General features: G+C 48.7%; 1 protein-coding gene across 30 annotated transcripts in view; it reads right to left on the reverse strand.

Annotated features, from left to right (window-relative positions):
* LOC138916700 (liprin-alpha-1-like) overlaps nt 1-27,944 on the reverse strand; it is a 108,298-nt gene that overhangs the window by 66,857 nt on the left and 13,497 nt on the right. For 4 of the 30 annotated variants that reach the window (XM_070229911.1, XM_070229910.1, XM_070229909.1 and 1 more), the window contains exon 1: nt 18,469-18,837. The exons of 25 other annotated variants lie outside the window; for them this stretch is intronic. In XM_070229911.1, the coding sequence (XP_070086012.1) occupies nt 18,469-18,522 (54 nt within the window). In that variant the 5' untranslated portion in view covers nt 18,523-18,837. Of the gene's footprint in view, nt 1-18,468; nt 18,838-27,944 lie in introns of those variants that run through there. One more of the 30 variants, XM_070229918.1, reaches the window with a different exon arrangement.

Raw genomic sequence — 27,944 nt, forward strand, 5'->3', positions numbered from 1 at the left:
GCTGACATTTAGCATTTCTGGACAAAAGGTTCAGATCTGGATAACAGGTCCAGATTATGCAAACCAGACATTATTTATCAAAATCCGCCATGAGACCAATTTTAAGTTACGTCCTATGGATCAGATGCAACATTTAGCTCTGAAAGCAAAGAACATTCTTTCTTCCCAGTCATTCCAGTAGCTCCCAGCAACTGCAGGACTCTGGGCTGGAAGCAGCCGCCCTGCCCACTCCCCCAGCCCCACGTGAGTCCTGACCCCCCCCCGCCCTCCCCCAAATTCTTCACTCGGCCATCCCATGCTGCGCTTCAGCATCTTTCACTCTCTAGCATCTCCATCAGTACTTTCGTTTTATGTTTTAGCTACTCTTCATTATTTTCGCTAACCTGCTGAAACAGGAGCGAAGCTTCAGTGGCGGCAAAAAGTACCCGTCCTCTTGGTGTGGGGACAGGGAGGGTAATAAACAAATAGAAACAGGGTCTAACTGTTAGCACACCAAACGAACCCCTGAAAAGCTGACTTGCAGAACTGACAGATTATCTTGTGCCAGCAGAAGCTACCCGCTTCAGCCTTAGGTTTTAAAGCATGTCAAATTGTGAAATAAGGGAAATTGGAAGTTTATTTACGAGTCAGCAAATCATATGTTTCAAAACTCCAGCATCTTGATTAAAAGTGTGCTTAGAAAGGTTATTATAACTATCTATTCCTGTTAACAGACTATGTCTAACTGTCTGCTGATGTCGCATCTAACGACGGGAGGAGAGGGACACTCAGAAGACAGCAAACTTTACGCCCTTGGAAAAGCTGACCATCAGCTCACTGGACTTGTGGAAAGCCACTTTTAAGGCAACAGCACGGGATTTTCAGTCACTGAACGTCATTTGCAAGCAACAGAGTAAAATGCATAAGCAGTTACAAAGTCCCAATACATCTAATTTCTTTTGTCGGTTTCTCTTTAAGAAACGGATACTGACACAATCTATGCTGCTGCTCAGCATTTAGGGATTCATAGCAGAGACTGTATAATCCGAACCAAAAAAGACAGTACAGCACAGTATTTCAGCGTCATCTCAACCTGGTTCACAGCAAACACACACCATGCGTATTTTTTACGTCTTTAAGGTAACACAGAGACGGACACCCAGCAAACAGCTAATGCAGGTTACCCACTGGGACTGGGAAAGGGGGCTGAAGCGAGACTTCGTTTTTAATTTATATTCATTTTTAAATTTTTAACTATGTCCTTGCCTTGTATTTAAAACAAAAAAAAAGACCAATCCTCCCTTCTCTTTTTGTCTCCCAAAACCATGCTAGAGCACAGGACGCGACCAGAATATGGACTGTCCACGTGGACACAGAACTTGTTCAGAAATACCTGGCCCCTCAGCCACCACACCCCAATCCTGAATCCTGTTCTTGCTCTCTGCAACCTGGCCTCAGGCCCCGCTGCTGCCCTGAAAGCGCTCTGGCTCAGACACAGCAATCCGCTCGCCTGCGCTAACCCCAGGCAGGCTTCGTGCTCGCTGACCTCGCCAACCACCGTCAGGGAGCATGCGATCCCACCTTCCCCTTCTCTTCCCCTCGTCCTTTTCCCTGCTCATCTCGTAACTGCTGAACAAAAGGTTCCTGGGTGCCCTGTTCACTCTCCACACCTGTGTCCTGTGTCCAAGGCTTTAAGCCCCCACCCCGGCAACTGTCCAACTGCCCGTCAGACATCTCTACTTGGACGCTTAAACCACCTTCCCCAAACGGAGTTCATCACCCTCCTCCCTGACCCAGCCCCCAACTCCTCCCAGGCCCTCACTCAACTCAGCAGAGGACCCACCCATGCAGTTGTCCAAGCCAGACTCCCGGACGTCACATCACCCACTTCCTCTCCCCCCACATTAACCAGCTGCTGGGTACTAATTCTGCCTCCTACCTGGATCTTCTGGAGGGTCCTCGCTGCCTCCTGCTCTGCCTAGGCCACCAGGTCTCCTTGGTCTGGAGGGTGGTTCCAGAAGTCAGCTCCCGCAGCTCTGACCCTGCCTCTCTCTCCAGCCTCCTCCCTCATCACTCTGTGTCTCCTACACGGCATGTCAGTCCCAACTCATCTACAGTTCCTAGAACACGTCTGTGCCTCGGCTGTGCCCTCTGCCTCAGGTCTGTGAATCAGCCGGTCTTCCCCTGGCCACCACTCGCCCTGCTCAGTTCACGGCCTAAGGGCCGTGTGCTGCAGAACAAAACACCCGTCCACCTCAGAGGTTTGCAGGCGGCACAGGGAACCGTGCTGTCCAGACCAGCTGCCTAAAAACCACCTGTGCAGCTGATGAAAATACAGACTCCTAGGCCTCAGCCTACTGAATCAACATTTCTGGGGTGGAACCTGGAATATGTATTTTTAAAGGCTTCCCAGGGGAATTCAGTAGCCATGCTGGGAAACAACTGACCTTTATGACCTTGGACTGGTCACTTAGTTCTCCATCTTGACCACTCATCTAAAAATATGGGGAGCAATATCTACGTTCTACCACGGCCACAAGTGTGACATCAAATGAGGACGCTGGAAATGAGCCACTCCGCTGAAAGGCCTCACCGTCAGCCCTCAAACACAGGCGACGGCCGCCACCTGGCCCCGCCGAGCTCCTTCCACAGCATCTCCGGGCGTTTCCACCAGGAGCAGGTGGCTAACAGGGTTCTGACGGGCTGATTTTTGCAATATTGCTAAAACGGATGTCACTTAAGTACCTTCAAACGTTAGCTCAGCTCTTAACAGAAGCATTCCCACCCATGATGGGGAAAACGATCACACGTACACTCACCTTCTTCCAACAGGGACCACTGGCTGGCTTTCCAGCCCGCCCTGTCACCTCCCATTACCTTCGCCACCACACTTCAGAGGCGGTCTGCACGCTGCCCCGCGTACCCGTGCTCATGCCCGCCCAGGTTCTCGCTGTCCGCCCCCTCTCCCTGCCACTCACCGACCTACTGCTCTCCAAGATCAGCAAACCTGAGCGCCACCCAGCCCTCCGCTCTCCCTGCGCTGGACCCTTCGCCAGCTGTCGGCCCCGGGGTCTGCTCTCGTCTTCCAAAACTCGTCTCTGCTAAGTGCTGAGCAGCCACTGCTCCCAACAGCAGCTCAAACCTGTTCTGCCAAAAACCGAATGTGACTTCCATTTGGAGGAGAAAAAAACTACCTTAGTGTTTTTTTTTTTAATGTATGTATGGACCAGGTCAAAAATACACTGTGCCAGATGGTTACAGATTTACCCATAATGGCCAAAACCTGGAAGCAACCAAGAAGTCCCTCAGTGGGTGAGTGGATGAACTATGGTCCACCCAGACAATGGAGTACTATTCAGCACTAATAAAAAGGAGCTATTAAGCCGTGAAAAGATACCAAGGAATCTTAAATGCACATTCCTTGGTGAAAGAAGCTAATCTTGGTGAAAGAATCACATACTGTATGATTCCAACTATATGACATTCTGGAAAAGGGAAAACTATGGAGATGCTCGAAAGATCAGTGATGGCCAGGGCTGGGGGAAGGGAAGGATGCACAGGGGGAGCACGGGATTTCAGGGCAGTGAAACTACTCCGGATGACCTATAATGGTGGACACAGGTCCTTACACACGTGTTCAGCCCACAGCAGGTCCAGCACCAAGAGCGAACCCTGACGTCAACCGTGGACTCTGGGTGGTGACGATGCAGTAGGTTCAAGGACTGTAACCAATGTGCCACGCTGGTGGGGGGTGTGGACAGTAGGGGTGGCTGGGGGAGTGGGGGGCAGAAGGTATACGGGAAACCTCTGTATCTCCCCCTCAATTCTGCTGTACGCCCAAAATGGCTCTAAAAAATAAAGTTTATTGAAAGAAACCATCCTGTGCCTCTTTCCTAACTGTTGGCTTGGCAACTAGGGAGGATGCATTGTGTGGGAGTCTAATTCCAAACGAGCATCCTTTAGAGCCAAACCTGAGCATCTCTGTAGGATGCGGTCTGTCCACCGGCTGCAGGGGCACTGCCAGGCGGCAATAACACAAACACAACTCACAACTTGGTCTGCCCACTCTGACATTTGATCATTTTTGACATCTTAACTTTTTTTACTCTTGAGAGAACTGCATTACCTCACAGTAATTGAAACACTGATGTGAATTTCTTTTCCCCCCAAGACTGGCACCTGAGCTAACAACTGCTGCCAATCTTCTTCTTCCCTTTTTCCTTTCTGCTTTTTCTCCCCAAATCCCCCCAGTACATAGTTGTATCTCCTAGTTGTGGGTCCTTCTAGTTGTGGCATGTGGGACACTGCCTCGGTGTGGCCTGACAAGTGGTGCCATGTCCATGCCCAGGATCCGAACCAGTGAAGCCCCAGGCTGCCGCAGCAGAACCAGGGAACTTAACCACTTGGCCGTGGGCCGGCCCCTGATGTGACTATTTTATAACACTATTTTCAATCCACATCACTCAAATTCATAAAAAATGTGACCACACTGCTTTTCTTTTCTTTTTGAGATTTTTTACTACGACAAAAGTCACCAACATAAAATTCACCATCTTAACCATTTTCAAGAGTACAATTCAGTGATTTTCAGCATATTCACAATGTTGTGTTACCATCACCAGTAATTCCAGAACATTTTGGTCACGCCCCAAAAGCTGATCCATTAGCAGTCACTCCCCATTACCTCCCCCCCAGCCCCTGGCAGCCACAAATCCGCTGAGTCCACGGACTCGCCTGTTCTGGACGTTTCGTATAAATGAAATCACACAATATCTGTCCTTCCGTGTCTGGTGTCTTTCAGTCAGCATCACATATTTAAGGTTCATCCACATCGTAGCGTGTGTCAGGGCCTTGTTCACTTTTATGGCTGAATAACATTCGACCGCATGGATGGACCATGTTTTGTTTATCCCTTCATTCGCTGATGAACATGTGGGTTGCTTCCACTTCCTAGCGATCACGAATAATGCTGCTATGAACGTTCCTGCACAAGTTTTCATGTGGATTTATGCTATGTTTTCTCTCGGGTGTACACATGGGTAGACACATTTCTTTACAATGGCAATGAGTGAATTATTCCTTTCTTTTTTTTTTTTAAAGATTTTATTTTTTCCTTTTTCTCCCCAAAGCCCCCCAGTACATAGTTGTATATTCTTCGTTGTGGGTCCTTCTAGTTGTAGCACGTGGGACGCTGCCTCAGCGTGGTTTGATGAGCAGAGCTATGTCCGTGCCCAGGATTCGAACTGACGAAACACTGGGCCGCCTGCAGCAGAGCGCACAGACTTAACCACTCGGCCACGGGGCCAGCCCCGAATTGTTCCATTTTTGTTCCTCATTTCCAATTTAAATTTCTAGCTATGTTAGCCATCACTCCTTTCTTCTTTGGAAGGCATCTGCTTTTAAGCAAAAATGGGGATTTACTCATGGGCAGTGAGTATAAGATTTGCTTCACGTATTTTTACCTTTCTGCTAAATAGTAAACCAAAATGTTTTCGGTTGTTACAAGCATGTTGTATTTAAACACAAATAATGTCTCACAATTAGTCAAGACAATGTGAAATATGAATGCACACGTATATTTCAAAACAATCTGAAATATTAGTGTGAAAGTATATTTCAGAAGCATAACATTTCAGTGCATAATAACAGCGAAATACTCACAGGCAAAAACATTCTGATTAAATTTTTCAAACGGAGCCTGAGCGGCAGGGGAGAATCAAACCAATGAAATAAAAAATCAAGGGCAGAAATATTTATTCAAATAGGAATGAGTGCCTTCTGGAATCTTCTAGGTAGGTTTTTTTTTTTAAACATTACTTTTTTACAAAAGACGACTACCTTAAAGAGTTTCAGATAAATTAACAACACTAGATAATAATAAAATGAAAACACAATATGAAGCATATTAATGTCCAGTTTATATTCACACCATGTTTCAAACTTTCCAGTAAAGCAAGTATGTGATTTTTGGCGCTGCTCGTGCTTACTGGAGTATAAAATAGTTTTCATTTTCGAATACTTCCTTTCATAGATCTATGCACGTGCCAAAAAACCACTGAATCATAAAGAAACTGTCTTTAAAGTATGAGACCAGAAACTGCCTGCCTGACCTTGACAGCCTAAAGCCATCATTAGGAGCAGCGTAAAATCCACATTTCCACGGAGATGTTTTGGCCATCACAAACTTTTACAAAACAGGGATAGCAGCAGCAATGGAAGGATGCTCAGGACAGAGCTCTTTGTCACACCAACTTTTAAAACTTTGTTTTTTACAAATGGTAATAAAGGTATCCATGGAGGCCTCCCTTCCAGCCCTGGTGGCTCTTCAACTCGGCAGGCAGCTGAAGGCAGACGCTCCCCGTTTATCCCGAGGTTCGACGCGCGGAGAATCCAGTGAGACACGCATTCCCTCTAGTGCCTCTCCAGCAGGGACACGGCCTGAGGAGGGCCGGCCGGCTCGCAGCGTCCTCCTCCTCTCACAGCCGCACTGACACAAAAGCCGTAACGTATTTATTCTTCTCCTACCGATGGACACTTACGACTGTGCTTCCGATCTTTAGCTCTGACAAACAGCATGGCAACAAATAACCTTGTACATGTATCATTCTGCACGTGTGCCAAGTGCATCTGCAGGATAAAACCTTAGAACTTCTGAGTCAAAGGTCAGTTGCAATTTTAATAGCTACTGCTAAATTATTCCTCCTGGGCCAGCAGCTTATGAAACACCTGTTTCCTGTAGCTCTGCCACCCTGGTGTGTTATTAAACTTTAGGGCCCACTTTCTTTTTTGGATCCATCTTCCATTCCCTGTCGCCCATCAAATAGGGGGTCTCCAAAATCTTCTCATATGACAGGGACTGAACGCATGCCTGGGCATTTGGTGAGAGTTCCAGAGGCAATATGTTCTTCGTGACCCTCCGTCACTCCCCTGGCCCTCTCATGACCAAGGGAACTCTTCTGACATTTCACCTGCAAAGAAGGCTCAGCTCGTATGCGAGACTGTTGTACTTGCCCAGGTCTCTACTTGACAATCTGTGATACGAAAGGCACGTTGTCCTTATTTCAGTCACGGTTATTCATTTTTCTCGGATCAAATACAATTGAGATTGGTCTGTGTTTACTTATCCTAACACACTTTTATGGAGTGGCCACCTCTTCTTTCACATTTCTCTATTTTTCTATGGAATGGCTTCTGATCATCTTCTCTTAAACTCATTCATCAGCAGAAGGTACAAACATCTGACTTGCGTCTTCGGTGCAGTCGTGCCCAAACATTTACAGAATGAAATGTTTCACCGTAAACTAACTTTTTAAATTTACTTTATTTTATAATTAGGATATTGTACTGATTTTTTAAAATTATGTACAAAAAGGAGGTACTGGATTGCTCTGAGGGACAGACCCAGAAATGGACCTGCTGGCTCCAAGACCTATGGAATTGAATTCTCAACGTTTCTAATGTTATAAATTGCAGTGTACTAAATAAAGATTAGTTTTACTGTTTTTGTCATTTCCTCATACATTTATAATTTAAGAGAGTTTGCAATGTCTTGAAAAAAACGTAACAATCACAAACACAATCGTCTCCATCAATGATTAAGATTGCTTTGTAGCGGGCCAGCTGCATGGTCATTTTTATAGTCCCATGCAAAGTGAGGACTGTCTTACTACTTTTTAGAAGATAAAACATTATTTGCAAAAATAATGTTTTATTTCACTGCAATTTCTCTATGTAGAATCTTTGCCCTTTCTTTTTGGCCAGGAAGACTGCCCCCGAGCTAACATCTGTTGCCAATTTTCCTCTACTTGGCATGTGGGTTGCTGGCACAGCATGGCTGACGAGTGGAGTAGGTCTGTGCCCAGGAGCCAAACCCGAAACCCAGGCCACTGAAGTGCAGTGCACCGAACTTAACCACACCAGGGGGCTGGCCCCAAATCTTTGCCTTTTTTAACCTCCCATGGCAATAAAGGACAGATTAAAATATTACGCTATTACATAACAGTAGAAATAATCACAAACCTGTGATTATTCAGCTTGACACCCCAGTTATGAAGCTTATGTAAACATCACATACATAGTCTGTGTGCCTAAACACAAGGCGACTTCAAGGGGCCAGCCCCCCATTTCCCTACGAAGACGCTGCCCGAAAGCTTGGCCACGTTAACACACCCTTCCAGGAAAGTAGAGCACCAGCCGACTCTGACTCCGACTCAGCCCCACAAATTTATTACAGTAAACAGGCAGACAAAAGTGTTCGTGCCAGCTGCACGCTAAGTTACCACATCGAACATGCTTACTCTGCACTTACATCACCAGGCTTTAAAACATCTCCGCGAGACCCTTAAACTATGTTTCCTAGTCTTCCTTGCTTGACAACAGCAGCTCATCTTTTAGTGAGCCCTTGGAGACTCATCTGACAGCATCTACCACGAGGGAGTCCCTCCGTTAGGACGCTCCACCTGCGAGTCACTGCTCTGTCACTCACACTCCGCCACGTTCCAGAACCACTGGTGGTCCCACCTTAGCATGTGGTGGTATCCCTCCCGGCAATGATGGCTCCACCAAAACACGGAGCCAATAAAGGCATGGAAGTGATGGAGGGTGCCAGTGTTCCAGGCATCCTGAACCTGAGAGGGGAGGACAGTAACCTGATTAAGGCCCCCGCTCCTCTAGTAAAATGACGTCATACTGGTCTCCCCAGCCCCTCTCAGGAACAGCTTTAGAGTTCACAGGTTAGCAATTCTCCTGAAAAGTCCTAGGGTGTGAGCAAGGTTTCCCCGATTCAGTTACTATTTTAGCATTTTTCAGGCTTGTCAGTAGTTCACACTAGCACTTCAATTCTGCAAAGAAAGCCACAATCCACTCTTTTGCGTGTGATGAAGCACTCTGTGAAGTTATTTCATGACCTTTATTACATGAGGACGTCCGAGATGTGGAAGAGCGTTTGGACACCACCCCCTAGGCCTTCATAGGTACCACCGAGCACAACGGCACAGAAAGGGATCTAAGACAGGACCTGCTCTGTCACACTTTGAGACTCCACTACTGACGGGAACAGAAATGTCAAACAAGACCCCCGCGGGTACTATTCAACAGCCCCACTCTGACGGCAACTGGGTCCCCGCACACTGCACCTCACTGCCCTAGAGCCACCCGCAATTCCCAAGGCAGGCAGGGAACGAGCACGGAGAAGCTGGGCCAGCACTGCAACACATACGGGGAGACCACACCTCGAAGCTCCAGCTGAGCGCACAGGACACCGAGGACAAGCGAGCAGCCTGCTCTCCTTTCCGTCTCTGACGAGTGTTTTGGACACACGGGACAGAAGGGCATCTCGGGCTGAGGCAGGGGTCTCGACATCAGCCGTGCCTGAAAGTTCTCCATGCGGGATTCCTCCCGCGGCTCCATCACGCCGGGTCAGCAGAAACACAAGTTCAGAAGGAGCACCTACGGCTACCTGAGGCTACACTGACAGCAGCTCCTCCCCGCCTGCTAACAAGTCAAAGAAACACAGGAGCTGCGGCGTGCAAGGCCACGCAGCCTCGGCTGACAGTAGTGAGGACAGGTGAGCCCGAAGACGCTGTCGACCCCCTCTCCTGCAGTGTCCACAGCAGGAGTGACAACGGCCCCCGGAGCACACACAGCTGGCTGGCGGATCTCAGGTAAGGGTGCAGCGTCAACAAAGGCGGCCTCTCGGCACCTGCAGGGCCCCCATCACGCTGCCCCACCAGAGCGCTCTCGGAGAACTGACTCCAGCCCTCGGGGACCGCCCTGCCGTGAGCTCACACCCTCGGTGCCTTTCTGTTCCTCTGTCGACCCTTCTCCTCCCACCCGGCGTGCCTGGCACACCACACCCCTCCGCAGCAAACCACCCGACACGCAGCAGGCCCGCCCAGCCGGCCCACAACTGCGCCCTCTGCTCGTGCTCGCGGGCCCGTGGCAGCTCCTCCTTCCCAATGCCGCCCCAGCCCCGCGCCTCCCGCATGCCCAACACGACGTCGCAGCCGGAGCTCAACCCTGCCGCTCTGTACAGGCTCCGCCGGCCCCTGAGAAAGACAGCACCTGTCCCTTCCGTGCAGCACCACACTCACACGAGTCTGCTCGAGGGAAAGAACTGCTCCCCTCACTGTTTCAAAATCCCCAGCCCGGGCGAACAATGTAGTGTTCAAACAACAGGTCCCCGTGGATCTGAACCAGCAACGACTACGTCTGACTGTGAATATTACCGCGTTGTAACCTTCTTAAACTGTCATGGCTCCGTGTATTCACGTCTTGCAAACCAGTCTCACACGAGCCTTATATTATAACCAGTTTTACCTACCCTCTAACTTAACAAGAAGGGCGTCTCAGAAAGAACCAAAGGTCTAAGTACAAAACTGGAACGGAAGCTACTTTATTAGGGATTTCCTCTCGAGGCTCCAGCAAGCTCAGGAGACAGCAATACCAGCTGGAGAAGGAGCAGCCCTATTAATCTGGACAATTTACTGAACAAAAAAGTTGGGAGGCACGATGCTAAGTACTCCTAAGACACAAATATTCATTGTAATAACTTTATACGTGCTTAATGCTTGACTGGTTTTCAAAATATTTTCCAGTATTTATCACATAAAAGTAGATGTCACATACGACAGGAAGGCATACATAATTAGCTCACTTCACAGACTGGAAGACAGGCCCGGGCAGGTTAGTGACCTACAAAGGTCACTTGGCTGATAAGCAGCTCGGGACTCAGAGCTCAAGACGATGTCATCTTCAGGGGGAGATCCCACGGTGAGCACCCAAACCAAGCCCCCGCAGGCTGTACGCCCTCCCAGTCACCCGAGTCGGGGTTACGGGGTCTGCAGACAGACACCTCGCATCTAATGAAGGCCCATCTTCTGCAGGGTACAGCGGTGGATGCTTTATTTTAGTTCTCACTAAATCTGCCTATAATATTGGGAAATAAATAGTATCTCTACTTTACAGACGACAAAACGGTCTCAGAAGTGAAATATCTTGGCCAAGATCAGAAAGTTAGTAAGCAGAGGATCCAAGATTTGACACGGGTGTGGAGGGGGAGGTAGAGGAGGAGGGGAGGGTGGGAAAGAAGAGGAAGCCACTCAGCAGTCAGTGAAAAAGCAGACTGTTCCACGCTCACCCAGCAAGCCCACCGCCATCATCCCATGGGGAGAAAGAGGCTGGCCACACGCCCCACAGGAGATCTTTTTGTGATTTCTTTTGCCCCCTCAAGAATGACCTTGATCCTACTCTTTCATCTGCGTTTTTCTTAAAGCTGGTGGCATTTTGAAAAACTGGAGAAAAGATAAAAGGAATCACAGTAAAACCAGCCCCAAGCACCAAATCTGTCGTCTCCTAGAGATGGGAGCGACTCTGAATCCCAGTAGGAATCGGAGTTGGTCCGAGCAGACCTCACAGGGGTGACCTCGGCCTGGAGAGGCAGCTGGGGTCTGATGAAAGCGAGGAGAGGGAGAGGCAGTACCCGAGCAGGGAATCGCGCAGGACGAGGCGTCAGGGAAGGGGAGCAGAGTGAGCAGACTGGTTGGGCAGAGTGAAGGGGCATTTACAGAGGGAAAGATGTGGGAAAGGTGAATAAAGCCAGAACACGGAGCCATGAATGCCAAACTGCCAAACACCTGCTGCCATGGATAGGCCCTGCCAAAACCTTCTCATGCCAGAGGTCTGGGTTACCCTGGGAGCTAGGTGGCCTGGAAAGGAAGAAAGCACAAGCAAAGCCACCTCATGTAGACACCAAGGCCCCACGAACGGCCCAAGCTAGCGCACCAGAGCACAAAGGAAAACAGAAACGACGTGAGAGCAGAAAACACGGGACAGAGCTGCGGACTGGCCCAGCAGGATGAGCGAGGAAGGGCAGAGGAGGCGCGTGAAGTGGGGAGGGAGGCGGGGAGACTCGAGGCTGACCAAGGAGGAAGGCGGAGCAGGACCCTGGACTGAGACACAGCAGGACGTCTACGGGCCGTCTAAGGGATATGGCAAAACTCGGGGCTGGGCATGCAGGAGCATCCCAAATGTGGAGCTCCAGACAGAAACGTGGCGATCATCTTCAAAAAGGGGACGGGTGACCCCACAGAGACGAAGGAATCTCCAAGATGACGACTAGAGCAGAGGGAGCAGAGGGCTAGGATTTAACGTATTTCCTAGTCAGTGGCACAAAACTTTCGTTCAAATGAAAATAATTACCCAAGAATGTGTGGATAGCAAGTGCTTCCTTTCCCTCCGTCCTTCCCGCAGAGGTTTTCCAACTGGAACGAACCTAATGCCCGCCAGCGAGCGCAGCAAACAGAACCACGGAGACCCGAGCACAGGCGGTTCAGGAGCTCCCTGGAAATTAAATTACTGGCAATGCTTAAAGTTACTGCAAATTAGCACTACGTGTGTCACTATCTCTTTACACGGCATTACTATAAAACTTCCCACCAGAGGCTCTTCAGACGAATTTACAACTGAAGGAACACCGGCAGCGTTTCAAAGCACAGAGAAACCCGCATCCCGAGTCCCAGACACGGTGGGCAGCGACGCCCTGCCCTCCACAGCTCGTGGGTTTCCAGGCCAGGCGGGGGCACGGGCTCGCAGCCTGGAAGCCGCGGAAAGAGCGGCTACTGTATTAACGCTTCCAGGTCTGCTGGAAACAGCTCCCTTCCCGCAGCGCCCAGCCCTGTGGACACAGTTGGGGAACATGAAGGGGAACGAACTGGACGTTAAGGGTTTGTACAAACTACGCAGAACCTATAATCAGGAATCTGCTTCCACACAATCTCTTAGTTCATCGTCAAACTTCGTTAGGAACAACTATTTCTATGGTTTGCACAAGAAAACAACCTCGGAATGCACATTCTCTCCAACTTAAACCCTTTATTCTAACCACCTACTACTTTGTCCTGCATGGGACTTTCTCCCACTCTGGTGACTGTCAGGCACCCACCATACACACATCAAAAAGACACGCTGTCCAGTTTGTGAAACTGTCTCACAGAAATGGAGTCAAGATCATCAGGAAGGAGAATAAAAGTAACAAACGGGGGGTGGGGGGGGGCGGTATATAACTCCAAATCCCTAATCCCCGGGTTTATTTAACACGTGTTCTCTTCCCTTCTCGGGGAAGTCAGGGCAGGGGAGGGGGAGGCGGCAGTTGGCCCTGATAATCCCAGCCAGGAGGAGCGTTCCAGCTGCCATGTAAGTAACACTAAACTGCCTTCTCCAGCTGCAGAGGCACAGCTGCAGTGATTTCAGGCACGCTGTCACAATTTGTCACCTGTTTTGGCTGCCCGGCCTCTGAGCCCCTCCCCAGGCCTGGGAACAGCACCGGGCCAGAGGAGCTGAGAGCCCCAGGCACTTACTCTCCCGGCCTCTCCTGCATTTGGGGCAGCACAGGACGGCCCCAGGCCTGCCAATCTCAGACTTGAGACAAGAAGCGAGCAGTGTGCAGAGGCATCCTTTAATCGCGGGCCCCGCCGGGCAAGGATGCGGCAGGGGGGCAGCACTGGACCGAGGCACGCCTGGTGAGGATGCGGCAGGGGGGGCAGCACTGGACCGAGGCAAGCCTGGTGAGGATGCGGCGGGGGGCAGCACTGGACCGAGGTACGCCAGCTCAGGATGCGGCAGGGGGGCAGCACTGGACCAAGGCATGCCTGGTGAGGATGCGGGAGGGGGGCAGCACTGGACCGCAACACACCCGGGGGGCCCTGCAGAGCTCTTCTCCCACCCTCCCATCGACGCAGGGAACCAAAGGCCTTAGAACAATTTATTTCTCTGCACGGATCACCAGGCAGCTTGTCGCTAAGCCCCCTGACTCAGCAAGTTTATTTTACTCATTACTTGTATTCTCACAATGTAGAACTTCACCCATCTTTCTCTACGAAAAGTATGAACGCACAGTAAAAACACCACCGCCTTTCAGATAAAATACCCCACACTGTGGACATACAGGGTGGAGAGAGAGACTGTCACTCCGTCCACCACACATTTGCATACCGTTTGCACTTTTTCTTCGTCATTCTCCTTTTTTCCCTATTGGTCACGGTTAACTGTGGGAGTCAGAGGGAAGCACTCTTCACCATAACCAATCTCCACACTCATTCGCTACCGGCCTCTGAAGGGGCTCCCAAACCTCTCCGTGCCTCAATTCCTTCACTGTCAGACAGGCTGCGGAACAGTCCCCTGCCTTCCAGCACTATTTATAGTAGAAAGAATGCTCTACAGTACTGTTATGAGACTCAGGGAGATAACTCACAGAAAGAGGCTTAGAAGCAATAAATGCTGGCTATTATCTCATTTAATCCCCCAAACATCTGTCTACCCAGCCCTTGGACAGACAGTGCCTAACACACGGCAGACAATCAATATTTGCTGAAGCAAAACCGACAGTTACCGTCCCTAACTGACGGATGAGAACTCCGAAGGCTCAGAGACGAGGTAACTGACGCAGGGAACTCGGCGAGGATGGGGCGCGAGTCCGCCGACTGCCCACCAGGCTGCTTCCTCCGAGCCTTGCCCACCGGGACCGAGGGAGACCGGGGGTCTACCTACAGAGACGGACGGCAGCACAGGAGACAGGGCGGCACACACCCACACACCTGCTGCCACTGTCCTCTGCAGTCAGTCTGTCCGCCGGAGGAGGGACAGGCACTCAGCACGTTGCGTAAAGCGCCTTCAAACAGCACGAAGAAGGAGACGCCAGCTGGCTGACGGTCTCCCTTCCGTGTGTATCTCTGCGGGAGCTACAGGAGCTGAGCCACAAAACAGCCAAGTAAAATTCTATACGGGACTTCTTTAACTCTGTGCATCAACTGCATTTCACACTCAGTCAAAAATGAAGTCTTTCATATTTTCATTTGCATGAAAATAACACATCAGACTATCCTAGAATTCATACTCAAGACTCTTCAAAATACCCTTGCCCTGCCACAGCTGTTTCTATTGCAGGGCGCGCAGGCTATCGCGACCTCACCTGTCACTCACGTTTTCCCCATGAACTATTTTTAAGGCGGGAGCAAGAGTGTGTCCTAGCTTCTTAGCAGCACCCCGGGATTTCCAGAGATGTTAAGGGCTCAGCGACATTGATTAGTCTTCTTCAGCATGGCGCTACACGAAATCAATTTCCATATTACTACTGGCAAAGGTTTAAAAATACATAGGCAGGAGGGATAATTACCCATTTGCAAAGCAGAAAAACTTGGAAATGCAAGATATGCTTCAAGCTCCCAGATTATTTTCAGAGAAAGAGGAAATTTCCTCCTCAGAATAAGAACGAGCCTCTGGAAGCCACAAAGAACTCCCTCGGTGGACCTTCCCTGCCCAGCGAACCGCGATCCAAGTCAGCAGAGCTCGGCCAAGAGCTTCCTTCCAGCCACAGGGAAAAACCTACCAAGTGGAAACATTTTGTCCGCTCTCTCATGAGCATTAGCAAGCGCCGACAAGGCTTTCCCTATGCTTCATTTCTGAGAGTGAAAGGGGCACGGCTGCTAATTGCCTGAGGATAAGAGGCAAAACCCAGGCCTACCCTCAGGCAAACCGGACCGTGGTCCCCCACCTAGAAGGCGTGAGTGGGACAGGGACGGGAGGAGCAAGACTTCCGACTATGCCTTTTTCTATACTTCTCGTTTTTGAATCACGTAAAAGCTTTATGTATTTGAAGAAAAATTAACTCCAGAAGAACAATGTAAACCCTAAACTTAAGAAGCAGCAGAAACAAATGAACTTTGCAACTTCCAACAGAAGGCCCGATTTGGGCAGGAACACCAACGGGCACTCCAACTGTTTATCAAATGTTGTGCGGTTATGTTACTTCACATTGCTTTGAAACCCATTATTCTAGCTATGTATTCTTAAGATAGGTTTATTCTAAGATCCAAAAGAACTACAAAGAAACTCTAAAACTTCACTCAACAGGATGATTATAACAATACGATATTAAAAGGTTTAAACTATTTTATGTGTATCATAGGATAAAAAAATTAAGGCTAATATCATTAGAAATCAAAACTGTCAGTCTAAGACAAGAAGTACAAAATAAGGGCCGGCCCCGGGGTCGAGTGGTTAAGTTCATGCGCTCCGCTTCGGGGGCCCAGGGTTTCACGGGTTCGGATCCTGGGAGCAGACATGGCACTGCTCGTCAGGCCACGCTGAGGCGGCATCCCACGTGCCACAACTAGAAGGACCTGCAACTGAGATATACAACTATGTATCGGGGGGTTGGGGGAGATCAAGCAGAAAAAAGAAAAAAGAAAAAAAGAAAGAAAGAAATTAAGGGGAAAAAACTAGGTTTAATTTGTAAAGGAAATACCAATATGAAATCCAGGTTTTTCTTTTTGTCAAGATTTTTCTCCAGCTCTGTCCCGAAAAGAACCTAGATGTGAACCTCTGTGACAGTGAGCACACCGAGCCCCCAGATACTGATTTCTAAACAGCATTTCCCCACCAAAAGGAACCAGGGCTCCTCAGAGGAACGACTGCAGATCTGAGGCAGGAGAAACACAAAGTGGGTCTGCGACAAATTCTGTGTCAGGAAACAACGGAGCATTCAAAGACTAATAGGGCCCTGGCGAAAGGACACAGGAGCCCAGCTGAGGGGACAATCTGAGTATCCAAAGGAATAATGATGATAACTGACTGCGATACACTGAATAAATACAAATGCAAGGGGCCACAGCAACTGAGAGAGAGAAAGAGAACAGAAAGGGATGCTCCTTACTGAAGAGGAGCAGCTAACAAATGAAGGAGGATTGAGTCAGAAAAATCACCACTGCGCAACCTCCAGTACAGGACCCGGTTCGGGCAGGAACACCAATGGGCACTCCGACTACTAGAAGGCCCCAGCTGACCAGGAAGGTCGCTGGGAATGGGCTCCCTGTCTGTGGCCCTCCGCAGACGCCCGAGGAAGCTCCGGGAGAGTCCAGCGTGGTCTGCAGTCACAGCCAGGGCCCGCTGCCCCACCTCCAACCACAAGAACGGGCCCACAGGAACTCATGTCCCTCCCGAGGTGATGCCAAAACCAGGGGGAAGGAGGTGAGGCTGGGAGGCAAAAGCGAGAGATGTTAAACCCATGAAGTGGGAATTACACATTATTTATGCTTTAAATGGTTTCTAAAAATAAATAGATGCTGGCATCTATTACTTTTCTAACTTGCTCAGGAATAAAGGATGTAAACACGCTAAGATGTTACGGTGAACATCCTTATGCCGAAAGTCCCCTCCAGAAAGCAACCATTTCTGGAGCAGAAGTAAAACTGCTCGGGCAGAATACGAGCACTTTTGAAGATCTTTATTCACAGGGCGAAACTGGTTCTCCAAAAGAGTTAGTTATCAAATTACTTAGCAGTCGTTAGCACGAAGAATCAGCAAGCAGAACACAGGGTGAGTAAAAAAGACCGCCTTCTCTGAGAACAGCATATTTACAAAGAAGTTTCCAGAAAACAACACATCTGCATGTGAGGAACTGCCCACAGCTCAGCGCGGCGGGTGCCAGACCACAGGGGGCCGGGGCGGGAGAGGCCACGGGAGCCAACCGCTCCTCGAATCACCCTGATGGAAAAAACGGTCCAGCTCTCGCCAGTGCACCTCAGAGGCGGGCTCCGACAGGACAGGCACACGCCTCAGGACCTGCAGACTGCAGGCTGAGGAAGAGGCGAAGCGGGCTCCCCGGTTTCTGAGCCCCTGGCTGGGGGGAGGCCACACTGCTCACAGGAGGAGGGACAGACGAGGGCAAAGGATGGTTGTGGCCGATGTTGAACTGAAGGAACCCAAAGACCGCCCAAACGGAGGTAGAGAGCGTGGCGCTGAGGCAGGTCTCTGCGAGACAGAGCAGAGGGCGTGGCTGAAAGTACAGGGATCACGGCCTCCCCAAGTCCGCCTGCACAGACACCCAGGACAAAACAGCCACGGCTGCAGCCACCGCACCGTCCACACATTTCACCTGCTCCAGCTGAACCCACACAGCCCTTCCGTCCTCCAGCTCTCCTTGCACAACTGAAACATACCTGGGTTATGCGCCCCTTACTACATCCTGACTCTTCGGCACCTAGAACAGTGCCTGCCCCGTAACAGGCACTCGGGAAGTATCTGAACACAGTGCTGTGCACGTGACAGGCGTACACACACAGCCGTTACACACCCGCCACTGAAACATTCTCTAGCTCTGCAACATCATACACATGCACACTGCTCTGCGCTCTGTGGGGTGGGCGATGTGAAGGGGACTTTAGTGCTGGCCCAAAGCACTAACTTCACAGCTCAACCCAGGCATCAGGAGTGCCTTCTTGGACCAACGGTTCCTACTCCCCATCCGTTCTTGCCTCCAGCTCAACCCATTCTCCACACAGCACCAGCGTCATAAAAACCCACCCAAATCACCTCAACCCCTTCCTGAGAAGCCACAATACCCTGGGGCCCTCAGAAGTCCTTAAAAACAAAACAAAAATCCCAGCTCTGCTGGGGAAGGCTCCACCTGACTCCCAACTCCCTGGTCCCCCTCACCTTGTTCGTCTTTTCCCTCCGCCTCCGGTCCAGGAACCTCCGCAACAGCTTCATGGCCTGACGCGGCCAAGTTGTTCCTTGCCCCTGGCCTTGGCCCCAGCAGGCCCAGCACCGGGAAAGCGCTCAGGCTGGCTCCGCTCAGCTTCAGATCTTGGCTCAAACGTGAGCCCTCCGAAAGGCCTTTGCTGGACCACGGTGTGCACACAGGCGGCCTGCCCACACACCGGGTCGTGTCTTTCCTCTTAACTACTTCCTCCTGTCAGGGTGCGCTCACAACCTGTACTGATCGTGAGAAAGGATCCGCTCTGTCAGCTCTCTGAGGACTGCGATCCTGTGTGCCTCCACCACTGTCTCCCAGGAGCACGGAACCTGGAACCCGGAACCAGATATAGTCACAGAGGGGCTGGGGGTGGCGCTGGCTCCTGCAGACGATTAAAGGGACAGAAACAGGAAGACAAGAAGGCAGAGCTGGGGGCCGGCCCGGTGGCACAGTGGTTAAGTTCACACTCTTCACTTGGGCGGCGTGGGGTTTGCTGGTTCGGACCCCGAGGGCGGACCTGCACACCACTTGTCAGGCCAGGCTGCGGCAGGCATCCCACACATAAAGCAGAGGAATTATGGGCACGGATGTTAGCTCAGGGCCAGTCTTCCTCAGCAAAAAGAAGAGGATTCACAAAAAGAAAAAAAGAAGGCGGGGCCAGCCCCGTGGCACGGCACTTAGGTTTGCACGTTCCGCTTCTCTGCGGCCCAGGGTTCGCCAGTTCGGAACCCGGGTGCGGACATGGCACCGCTTGGCATGCCATGCTGTGGTAGGCATCCCACATATAAAGTAGAGGAAGATGGGCATGGATGTTAGCTCAGGGCCAGTCTTCCTCAGCAAAAACAGGAGGACTGGCAGTAGTTAGCTCAGGGCTAATCTTCCTCAAAAAAGAAAAGAAGGCAGGGCTGCTTTCAAAGAGATGGCAAGTTGAGTGTGTAGAAAAGAGAGAAGATGCAAATAGTCCAATACTACTTTGAAGGGATATATTTAACTGTTTCATAAACCAAACACAACAGAAATAAGCCTGATTTTCTGGGGGGTCTGCCACCTCCTCCTCCAAGAGCAGCAGTCAGTAACGGCCACCAGAGGGGCACTATCTAAACTGAAGGGGACGTCTAGAATGGACCCTCAGTCAGCAGTCACTGAGCTAGTCTCACCTCATGCGGACTACGAGGTCAATTCTCCCTCATTTACTCACCAGCTTAAGCCCAGCAAGGGCTTGAGGAAGCCTTGCTAAGAGCACTCAGGATGAAACGACAGGGGCGCGCCGCACCCCACTGGAGATTAGAGCAGTCCCCGGGAGAAGCCTGGGTTCCTCCACCAGAGCCTCTCCACTTGGCACCTGCTTCCTGAATAGTAGTAACTCCTCGTTGTGGGGGCCGCACTGCAGAATGTGTAGGAGCACCCCTGCCCCTAGCTGTGACAACCAGAACACCCCAGACACTGCCCAGTGTCTGCACCTTCCTCTGTCACCCCAACCACCCGAGCTGTCCCCCGCATCATCTTTCGTCCTTTCTCCTCCTGCCGACCGGGCTGCACCTGCACCTTCTTCCTTTCCAGCCCCCAGCACACCTCATACCGCTACCAGTTTAGCCTCGACCTGTGCTCTGACAACCAACACACCCGACACAGGTCGACTCAGGCGTCACGAGGTCGTGGCTTTAAGACCTTACTCCCGAGGGCGTTCTGAGTCCTACAGACACGCCCCGTCTCAGGCATTGGTGGACTCTGGGGGACCCACAACTGGGGTCCCACCCACAATTCAACCCAAATAGATTCTCTTTTCTCAGTCTTACATACTGGAGCTCTCTGAGTGAGACGTCTTATTAAAATCTCATTCGGTGCTTTCAAAAACACCGTAAAATCACTGCACTAGATTTCAAGAACAAAATCTGCATTTTCAACTTTAAAATGAAACCGGAGGGAAGCTTAAAAGCAGTAATTTGTTTAAACACTCAAAGTGAAGACTCACATGTGATCAATTCACAGAATGTCACTTAACCCCTTCCAACTCTTAAGCCTTCTCCTCTGCCACTGCCAGCCTGTCATCACAGAGCCTGCCCTGGGCTGGCTCAGGGCAAGGGGAAGAGGAGGGAGCAGTGCCAGGATGGAGCGTCCACGCAGCAGCTGAGAGAGGAGCCAGGAGTGGAGGTGCTGCCTGTGTGTCCTGGTGGGGTGGGCCACCTGCTCCGTCTTTCCCTGTGTATGTGGCTGGGCCAGGGCAAACGGGATGCTGAATAGAAAAAGAACAGGGGGTACTAAGCAAGGACTAGTGGGTTTAGGTTGCTCTCATAACAATAACGATCACTATACTTACTAGGACTCTGACATCTTGCTTCAGATGGAGAGGGAACACCGATTTGTTTGCCCACGTCCAGCTACATACACGAACAGCCTGCAGGAGATCCACTCACCAACAACTAGAAAAGCTGGATACACTTTTAAGACTGTTTGAAGGCATCAAGGAGATACTGAGGCAGCCAACTGGAGGGGCAAAGATTCCAAACAAGAGGGCAGCCCACTGAGGCCAGTCTAACATTCCGAGAGCCACTCTCTCCCTCAGGGCATGGGACGATCAGGTGTTCCTCAGGGATTTGGGGAAATGCACCAATAAGCTGGGAAGAAAACAGCAGAAAGCCAAGCAGAAAGTACTGGCTAACAGAGCTCTGGAGAGTTCCATGGGGCTGGGAAGACAGAAATTCAAATACAGGCCTGACAAATCAGACGGGACTTAAGGCGCCAAGATCTCTGAGAAAAGGGAGGCAGAGAAAATGAGCCCAGCACTGTGCAAAAACTGCCTGAGAGGCTGAGCCTTCAGGAATCTCACTGTCTTCAGGTGACAAAAATTGGGCTTCAGGACCTGCCAAGGAGGAGGGGCCCCGGGAAACACTTCAGGCTTTCAGATGGAGACCCGGGGGCTACACCCTGGGTGAGAGGGCAGATGAAGGCAGCTTATAAGGACTGAGGCTTACAAAGACCGAATCCAGCCTAGAGTCGCTCAGAAGCTGGCTGAACGGAGAGTGTCTGTCCTCTGGGTGTGTGTCAGAGGAAGCGCTGAGGGAAGACAGCATCACCTAGAGTCTCCACAGGTTTTCATCCATAACGCCCAAGGTTCACTTAGAAAAATAACAACAAACAGGACCAAGAGAAAAAAGGAAAACAGAAATAGAAACAGACCCTGAGGTGACCCATACAGTGTAGTTATCAGATGCAGACTTCAACTGGTCAAAAATAGACTTGACAAAATGAAAATTTTCACCAAAGAATCAAAACAGATTCTAGAACTGAAAAATAGGGTAAGTGAAATTAAGAACCCAATCTATGGGTTTAAGCTCAGGTTGAACACAACTGAAGAGAGGATCAGTGAACCAGAAGACAGGTCAGTAAAAAACAGCCAGATAGAAGTCACAAGAAAAAAGTCTGGAAAATACAGAAGGAGCCCAAAAGACATGTAGGACACGGTAAAAGGTCTAATGTCCATATAAATGGGGACTCCCAAAGTGAGGAAAGACAGAACAGGGAGTAAGAAACATCTACAGACAATGGTCAAAACTTGTCTGAAAGTGATGAAGGAATCAAGCCATTGACTCAACAAAGAAAACCACACATTGGTTTTCAGCAGTCCTTCGGAGTGTGCCTAAGGCAAGAACAAAGTGTCAAAAGGAGCCAGACGAAAAAAGGCACCACCTTCAGTGGGACAACAGGAACACTGAGAGCTGACTTTTTAAGGACAGGGAAGGAAGCCAGACGACAATGGATTGGCATCTATAAAATGCCGAAAGAAAATAACCACCAACCTGGAATCCTATACCCAATAGAAAGTCAAGACAAAATATAGACTTTTCACTTCAAAAGTGAAGACAAAATATAGACTTTTCAGGAAACAAGAATGAGACAACTCATTGCCCACAGGCGTGAACTAAAAGGATTATGAAAGCAGTTCTTCAGGGAAAAGTAGTCTCTGACAGAAATACGAAAAAACAAGAGTGAAGAGCAACAGAAAGGGTCACTACGAGAATAAACCTTCATAAGCACTAACTGTGCAAAACGAGGATAATGCCAAAAATGTATCTAAAATTCAAAAGTATGATAATGACACAGGAGGCGGGAGGGAGTTCAGTGCAGTTCAAGTGTCAAAGGAAACAGCAGTGTCAGGAGGTAGTAAAAGCAGTAAATAAGGCTCAAATGTAAAATGCACCCTGTATCTAGGAATGTACACAGCCAACAACCTAAGAGAGAAGTACCGAACTAAACACCACGATACGTCTAACAGAAGGCCAGAGAGAAACACAGCACAGCATAGGTGGAACAAACAGAGAACAGATAGTAACATGGTACCTACAAACCAAAATACCAGCAATTATATTTAAATGGAGCAAACGCTCTAATTAAAAGATAAAAATCGTCAAATTGATTAAAATCAAACTAGCTGTATACTCTCCACAGAGGCACGCTTAAAAATACAAGATCACAGACAGGTGAAAGCAAAACATCCCCAGGCCAACGCTACCTAAGAGAACACGGATGTGGCAAAGATCACTATCAAATAAAGCAGCCTCGACAGCAAGAAGCCTGACTAACGAGGAGCATTTCACAATGATAAAAGTGCAATCCACCAAGAAGATAAAAACGCTAAATCTGAATGCACCTCACAACACGATCTCAAAAGACAGAAAAATTGATAGAAATAGAAAAGGAGAAACAACCAAAGCCAACATCACAGTGGGAGGCTTTAAGACACATCTCTCAGTAACTGATAGAAAAAACAGACCCAAAAAAAGTACGGGTGTAGGGGTCGGCCCAGTGGCGCAGCAGTCAAGTTCCCACGTCCCACTTCGGCGGCCCGGGGTTCGGCGGTTCAGATCCTGGCTGCAGACCTACACACTGCTCATCAAGCCATGCTGTGGCAGGCGCCCCACGTATAAAGTAGAGGGAGACGGGCACAGGTGTTAGCTCAGGGCCAGCCTTCTTCAGCAAAAAGAGGAGGACTGACGGTAGATGTTAGCTCAGGGCTAATCTTCCTCAAAAAAAACAAAGTAAGAGTGTAGAACTGGGCTGCCCACTAAACAGTCACATGCAGCTATTAAGTACCTGAAATGTGCCTACTTCAAATTGAGACGTGTTGCAAGAATGCACACCCGATTTTAAAGACTTATCACAACAAAAAGAAGGCAAAATATTTCAGTAGTCTTTTCATGTTGATTACACATTGAAATTATAATATTTTGGATATTTAGGTTAAATAAAATACATTATCAAAATTAATTTCACCTATTTCTTTTTACTTTATGTAATGTGGCTACTAGAATCTAAATTATATGATTAACAAACTTGATCTACCTGGTATACATACAACACTGCATTCTCACCGATAAATAACATTTTCAAGGGCCCAAGGAACGTTTAACAAAAATGAATGTACGCTGGGCCATTAGGAAAGCTCGACTCATCTCAAAACGTTGAAATAATGCAGGGTGTACGTAGAGATTACAACAGACTGACAGTTTACGTCCCCCTAAAATTCGTCAGCCCCAAGGTGATGGTATCAGGAGGCGGGGACTCTGGGAGGTGATTAGTCTGGAGTTGAGAGAGCTCGCTCGCCCCCTCCGCCATGTGAGGACAGTGAGAGGCTGGCCGTCTACGAACCAGGAAGCGGCCCCTCACCAGCCACGGAATCTGCCGGTGCCTTGATCCGGGACTTCACAGCCTCCAGAACGATGCGAAATAAACTTCTGTTGTTCATAAACCAGTTAGTCTATGCATCTGATTATAGCAGCCCCAAAAGACCAAGACAGGGATCTTCATGCAAGGAAGGTAGAAACCAACAAAAAGCTAACCAGAGAATCCCCACAAACGTTGGGAAGTCAAGTGACATAATTCTTTAAAAACTTTATGAGTAAAAAAAGATACCACGATGAACATCAGAACATGTTTTCACACAAGAGAGAACGAAAATCTGGCTTTCAAAACTTGCGGGATGCAGCTAAAGGTGCACTTACAGGGCCAGCTGGAGCCTCACATACATAGACTGGAAAAGACGAAAGAGCCAAAATCAGTTAAGCATCTATCTCAAGAAACTAGAAAAAAGAACAGCAAACAGAACACAAAGCAAATGGAAGGAAAAAAGCATAAATTAACAAAATAGAGAACAAATACTAAACAGAAAAAAATCAATAAAGCCAAAAGCTGTCCTTTGAAAGGGCTACTACAATTCATAAGACTAGCAAGACCGATGAAGAAAAAGAGAAAAGGACAAATTACCAATATCAAAAATTTTTAAAAGGGGATATTACAAGAGATCTTGCACAAAATAAGGATATTATGAACCATATTACACTTAATAATCGGAAAGTTTGGGTGGCCTGAACAAATTCCTAGGAAAAAAGAGCATCTTACCCAAACAGACACAAGAAGAAATATAAAATCAGAAAAATCCTATTTCCACGTGAATAACTGAATCTGAAACTAAAAGCCTTCTCACAAAGAAAACCTTACACCAGCTGGTTTTGCTGGTCAATTCTTCCAAAACTGCAAGGAAGAAAACACCAGTCTCACAGGGGCTCTTCTGGGAATCAACAAGGAACGCTTTCCACCTTGTGTTAGGAGACGAGCATGAGCCAAACCTAACAAGGACAACACAAGACAGCAAAGTTACAGACCAAGCTCTCACAAACACAGACGCAACAATCTTAAAATATTAACAAACAGAATCCGGGGAAAGCAGAATACATCAAGGTCAGGTTGGGATTCTTCTAGAATTGCAAACTAAAAGGTAAATCACCACATAAAAGGAAAAAAACTGGACTGTCTCAAAAGATGCAGAAAATGCACTTAAGAAAATTTAATAATTTAATTCATGATTTAAAAAAACATTCAGCAAACTAATAGAGGAGAATTTGGATATTTCGATAAAAATATTTATGGAAAAGCTACAGCCAACATCAGATATAACAGTGAGATACCGAAAGCCTTCCCTCTGACACTGGGAGGGAGACGAGGATCCCTACCCTCACCACTTCTACTCAGCACTGTGCTGGAGGTCCCAGCCAGGCCAGCGAGGCAAGAAAAAGAAAAACGAGTACAGCACTTGGAAACAAAAAAGAAAAGAAACTGTCTCTTGCAGACATACTTGTGAACACCTACAAAATACAAGAAGAATTACTATTAGAAATAAATGGATTTAGCAAGTGAATACGCAAAAATCAATTCTATCACTATATAACAGTAATAAACAATTACATAATATATTTATAATAAAATAAGAAATGTGAAATATCTATGAATAAATGCAATTAAACATGTAGACGATATATATACAGAAAACTGTATAGTATTAAGACAAATTAAAGAAGAGCTAAATAAATAGAAGGCTATATTGTGTTCATGGATTTTAAAACCCATGTTTTTTCCCTCCGAGGAAGACTAGCCCTGAGCTAACATCTGCTGCCAATCCTCCTCTTTTGGCTGAGGAAGACTGGCCCTGAGCTAACGTCCATGCCCATCTTCCTCCACTTTATACGTGGGACGCCTGCCACAGCACGGCTTGATAAGTGGTGCGCAGGTCCACAGCCGGGATCCAAACCTGCAAACCCTGGGCCGCCAAAGCAGAGCGCAAACTTAACCGCCGCACACCGCGTGGGCCCCTGTAAGACCAATATTAAGAAGCTGTCATTTCTCCCCACGCTAGTCTACAGATGAAACGCAATCTCAGTGAAAATCAGAGCACGTTTTCCGGGGAGAGGCGGCCACGCAGACTCTACATTTTAACCGAGGATGTAAAGGGTGAAGATTAGCCCAGCTAGCCTTGCACAAGAACGAGGCTGGGGGACTCAAATTACCAGATGCCAGGACAGGCTAAATCTACAGCAATTTACACAGCGTGCTGCTTGTGCAAAGACGACAGAAAGACCAACGGGGCAGAGCGGAGTCTAGATCCAGGCCCGTATATTTACGGTCACTTGCCTGATGACACAGACGACACTGTCGTGCACTGGGGAGAGGAGGGTCTGTTTAATAAATTATTCTCGGTCAACTGTATAGCATACACTTAAGGAAAAAAAAGGAACCTTGGCCGTTATCTCACACCACAAACAAAAATCACTTTCAGATGGATTACAGGTCTAAATGTGAAAGATAAAATCATAAAGCTTTTACAGGATAGTATCTTCATGATCTTTGTGATACTATCTTCCAATGAACACAAAGAGCATTCAATATTACTGAAAAGACTGATCCATCGGGCTAGATTACAATTAAAACTTCTGCTTATCAACACACCACTGAGAGCCAAAGGGCAAACATACACAAGAATGTAAAATAACCTGCCACACACACATGTACTCAGAATATATAACTTGTACTCAGAACATATGAAAAGAACTCCTTCAACTCAGTAAGAAACAACACAGAAAACCCAATCGAAAAACGGGCAAAGGACAAGCACTCACAAGAGAGGATCTCGAAACCGCCAACAGACACACACAAAGAGTCTGCTTCTGCGCGTCCCCGGCCACCGGGCAGCGGCCAGCCCACAGCACACTGAGCCTCCTCCACTCGGTGCCCACCGGACAGCCGCAACGAACGAGCTGACGACACCAAGCGCTGGGGAACGGCGGACGGCTCACACACGGCTGGCGGCAGCACCGCCACTTTGGGCAGTGTCTACTCAGGTTGGACAGACGCAGACCCTGGCCCTCTGCAGTGCCACTCCTGTGAACACCAACAGAAACGCATACATACCTGCACCAAAGAAACAAGCACGAATATGCAGGGCGGCGTTCGTCTGAACTAGGAACATCCAGAATACCCAAGAATGGCAGAAAGAATAAATGATGGTAAATTCAGAGACTGGGTTCCTGGGCAGCAGACAAGAAAGAACAAAGCTACGAGACAACGCGAGTGGATCCCACAAAGGTACTACTGAATGAAAGAACCAAGAAACCAAATGTACGTATAACTTTATTTCACTTAGACAGTCAAGCACACGGGAAAGTCATCAATGGTGGAAAGCCAAGACCACTGCCGGCTTTGGGGGACAGTTCCTGGGAGTGGGGACGAGGGGGCTTCTGGGAAGCTTGGCCATGTTTCACTCCTTAATGTAGGCGGTATATTACGAGAGTGTGTTCACTTAGTGAAAAAGTCACTGAGGTGCACACTTACGCTTGGGGAAATTCTCTGATGTATGCTACAGCTAAATCTTTTATAAGTACAGCATTACGTGCCAACATAAAGTGCCAGGAAGACAAATGCATTTAGTTAAGCACATGCCTCTCTGGTCACACTATTAGCCACGAAACATGAGACAAACGCCAGGAATCGGAAGGGTCCTGAAAGTGTTCACTCAGTGGTTCCTGCGTTTCTGAAACGCTGGGCTCAGGGACCACTGACGTCACCGCCTTCTCCACCCGGCGAGGCATTTCCAGGCTACAACACTGAG

The sequence above is a fragment of the Equus caballus genome, chromosome 12, assembly GCF_041296265.1.
Source record: "Equus caballus isolate H_3958 breed thoroughbred chromosome 12, TB-T2T, whole genome shotgun sequence".
Classification (NCBI taxonomy): domain Eukaryota; kingdom Metazoa; phylum Chordata; class Mammalia; order Perissodactyla; family Equidae; genus Equus; species Equus caballus.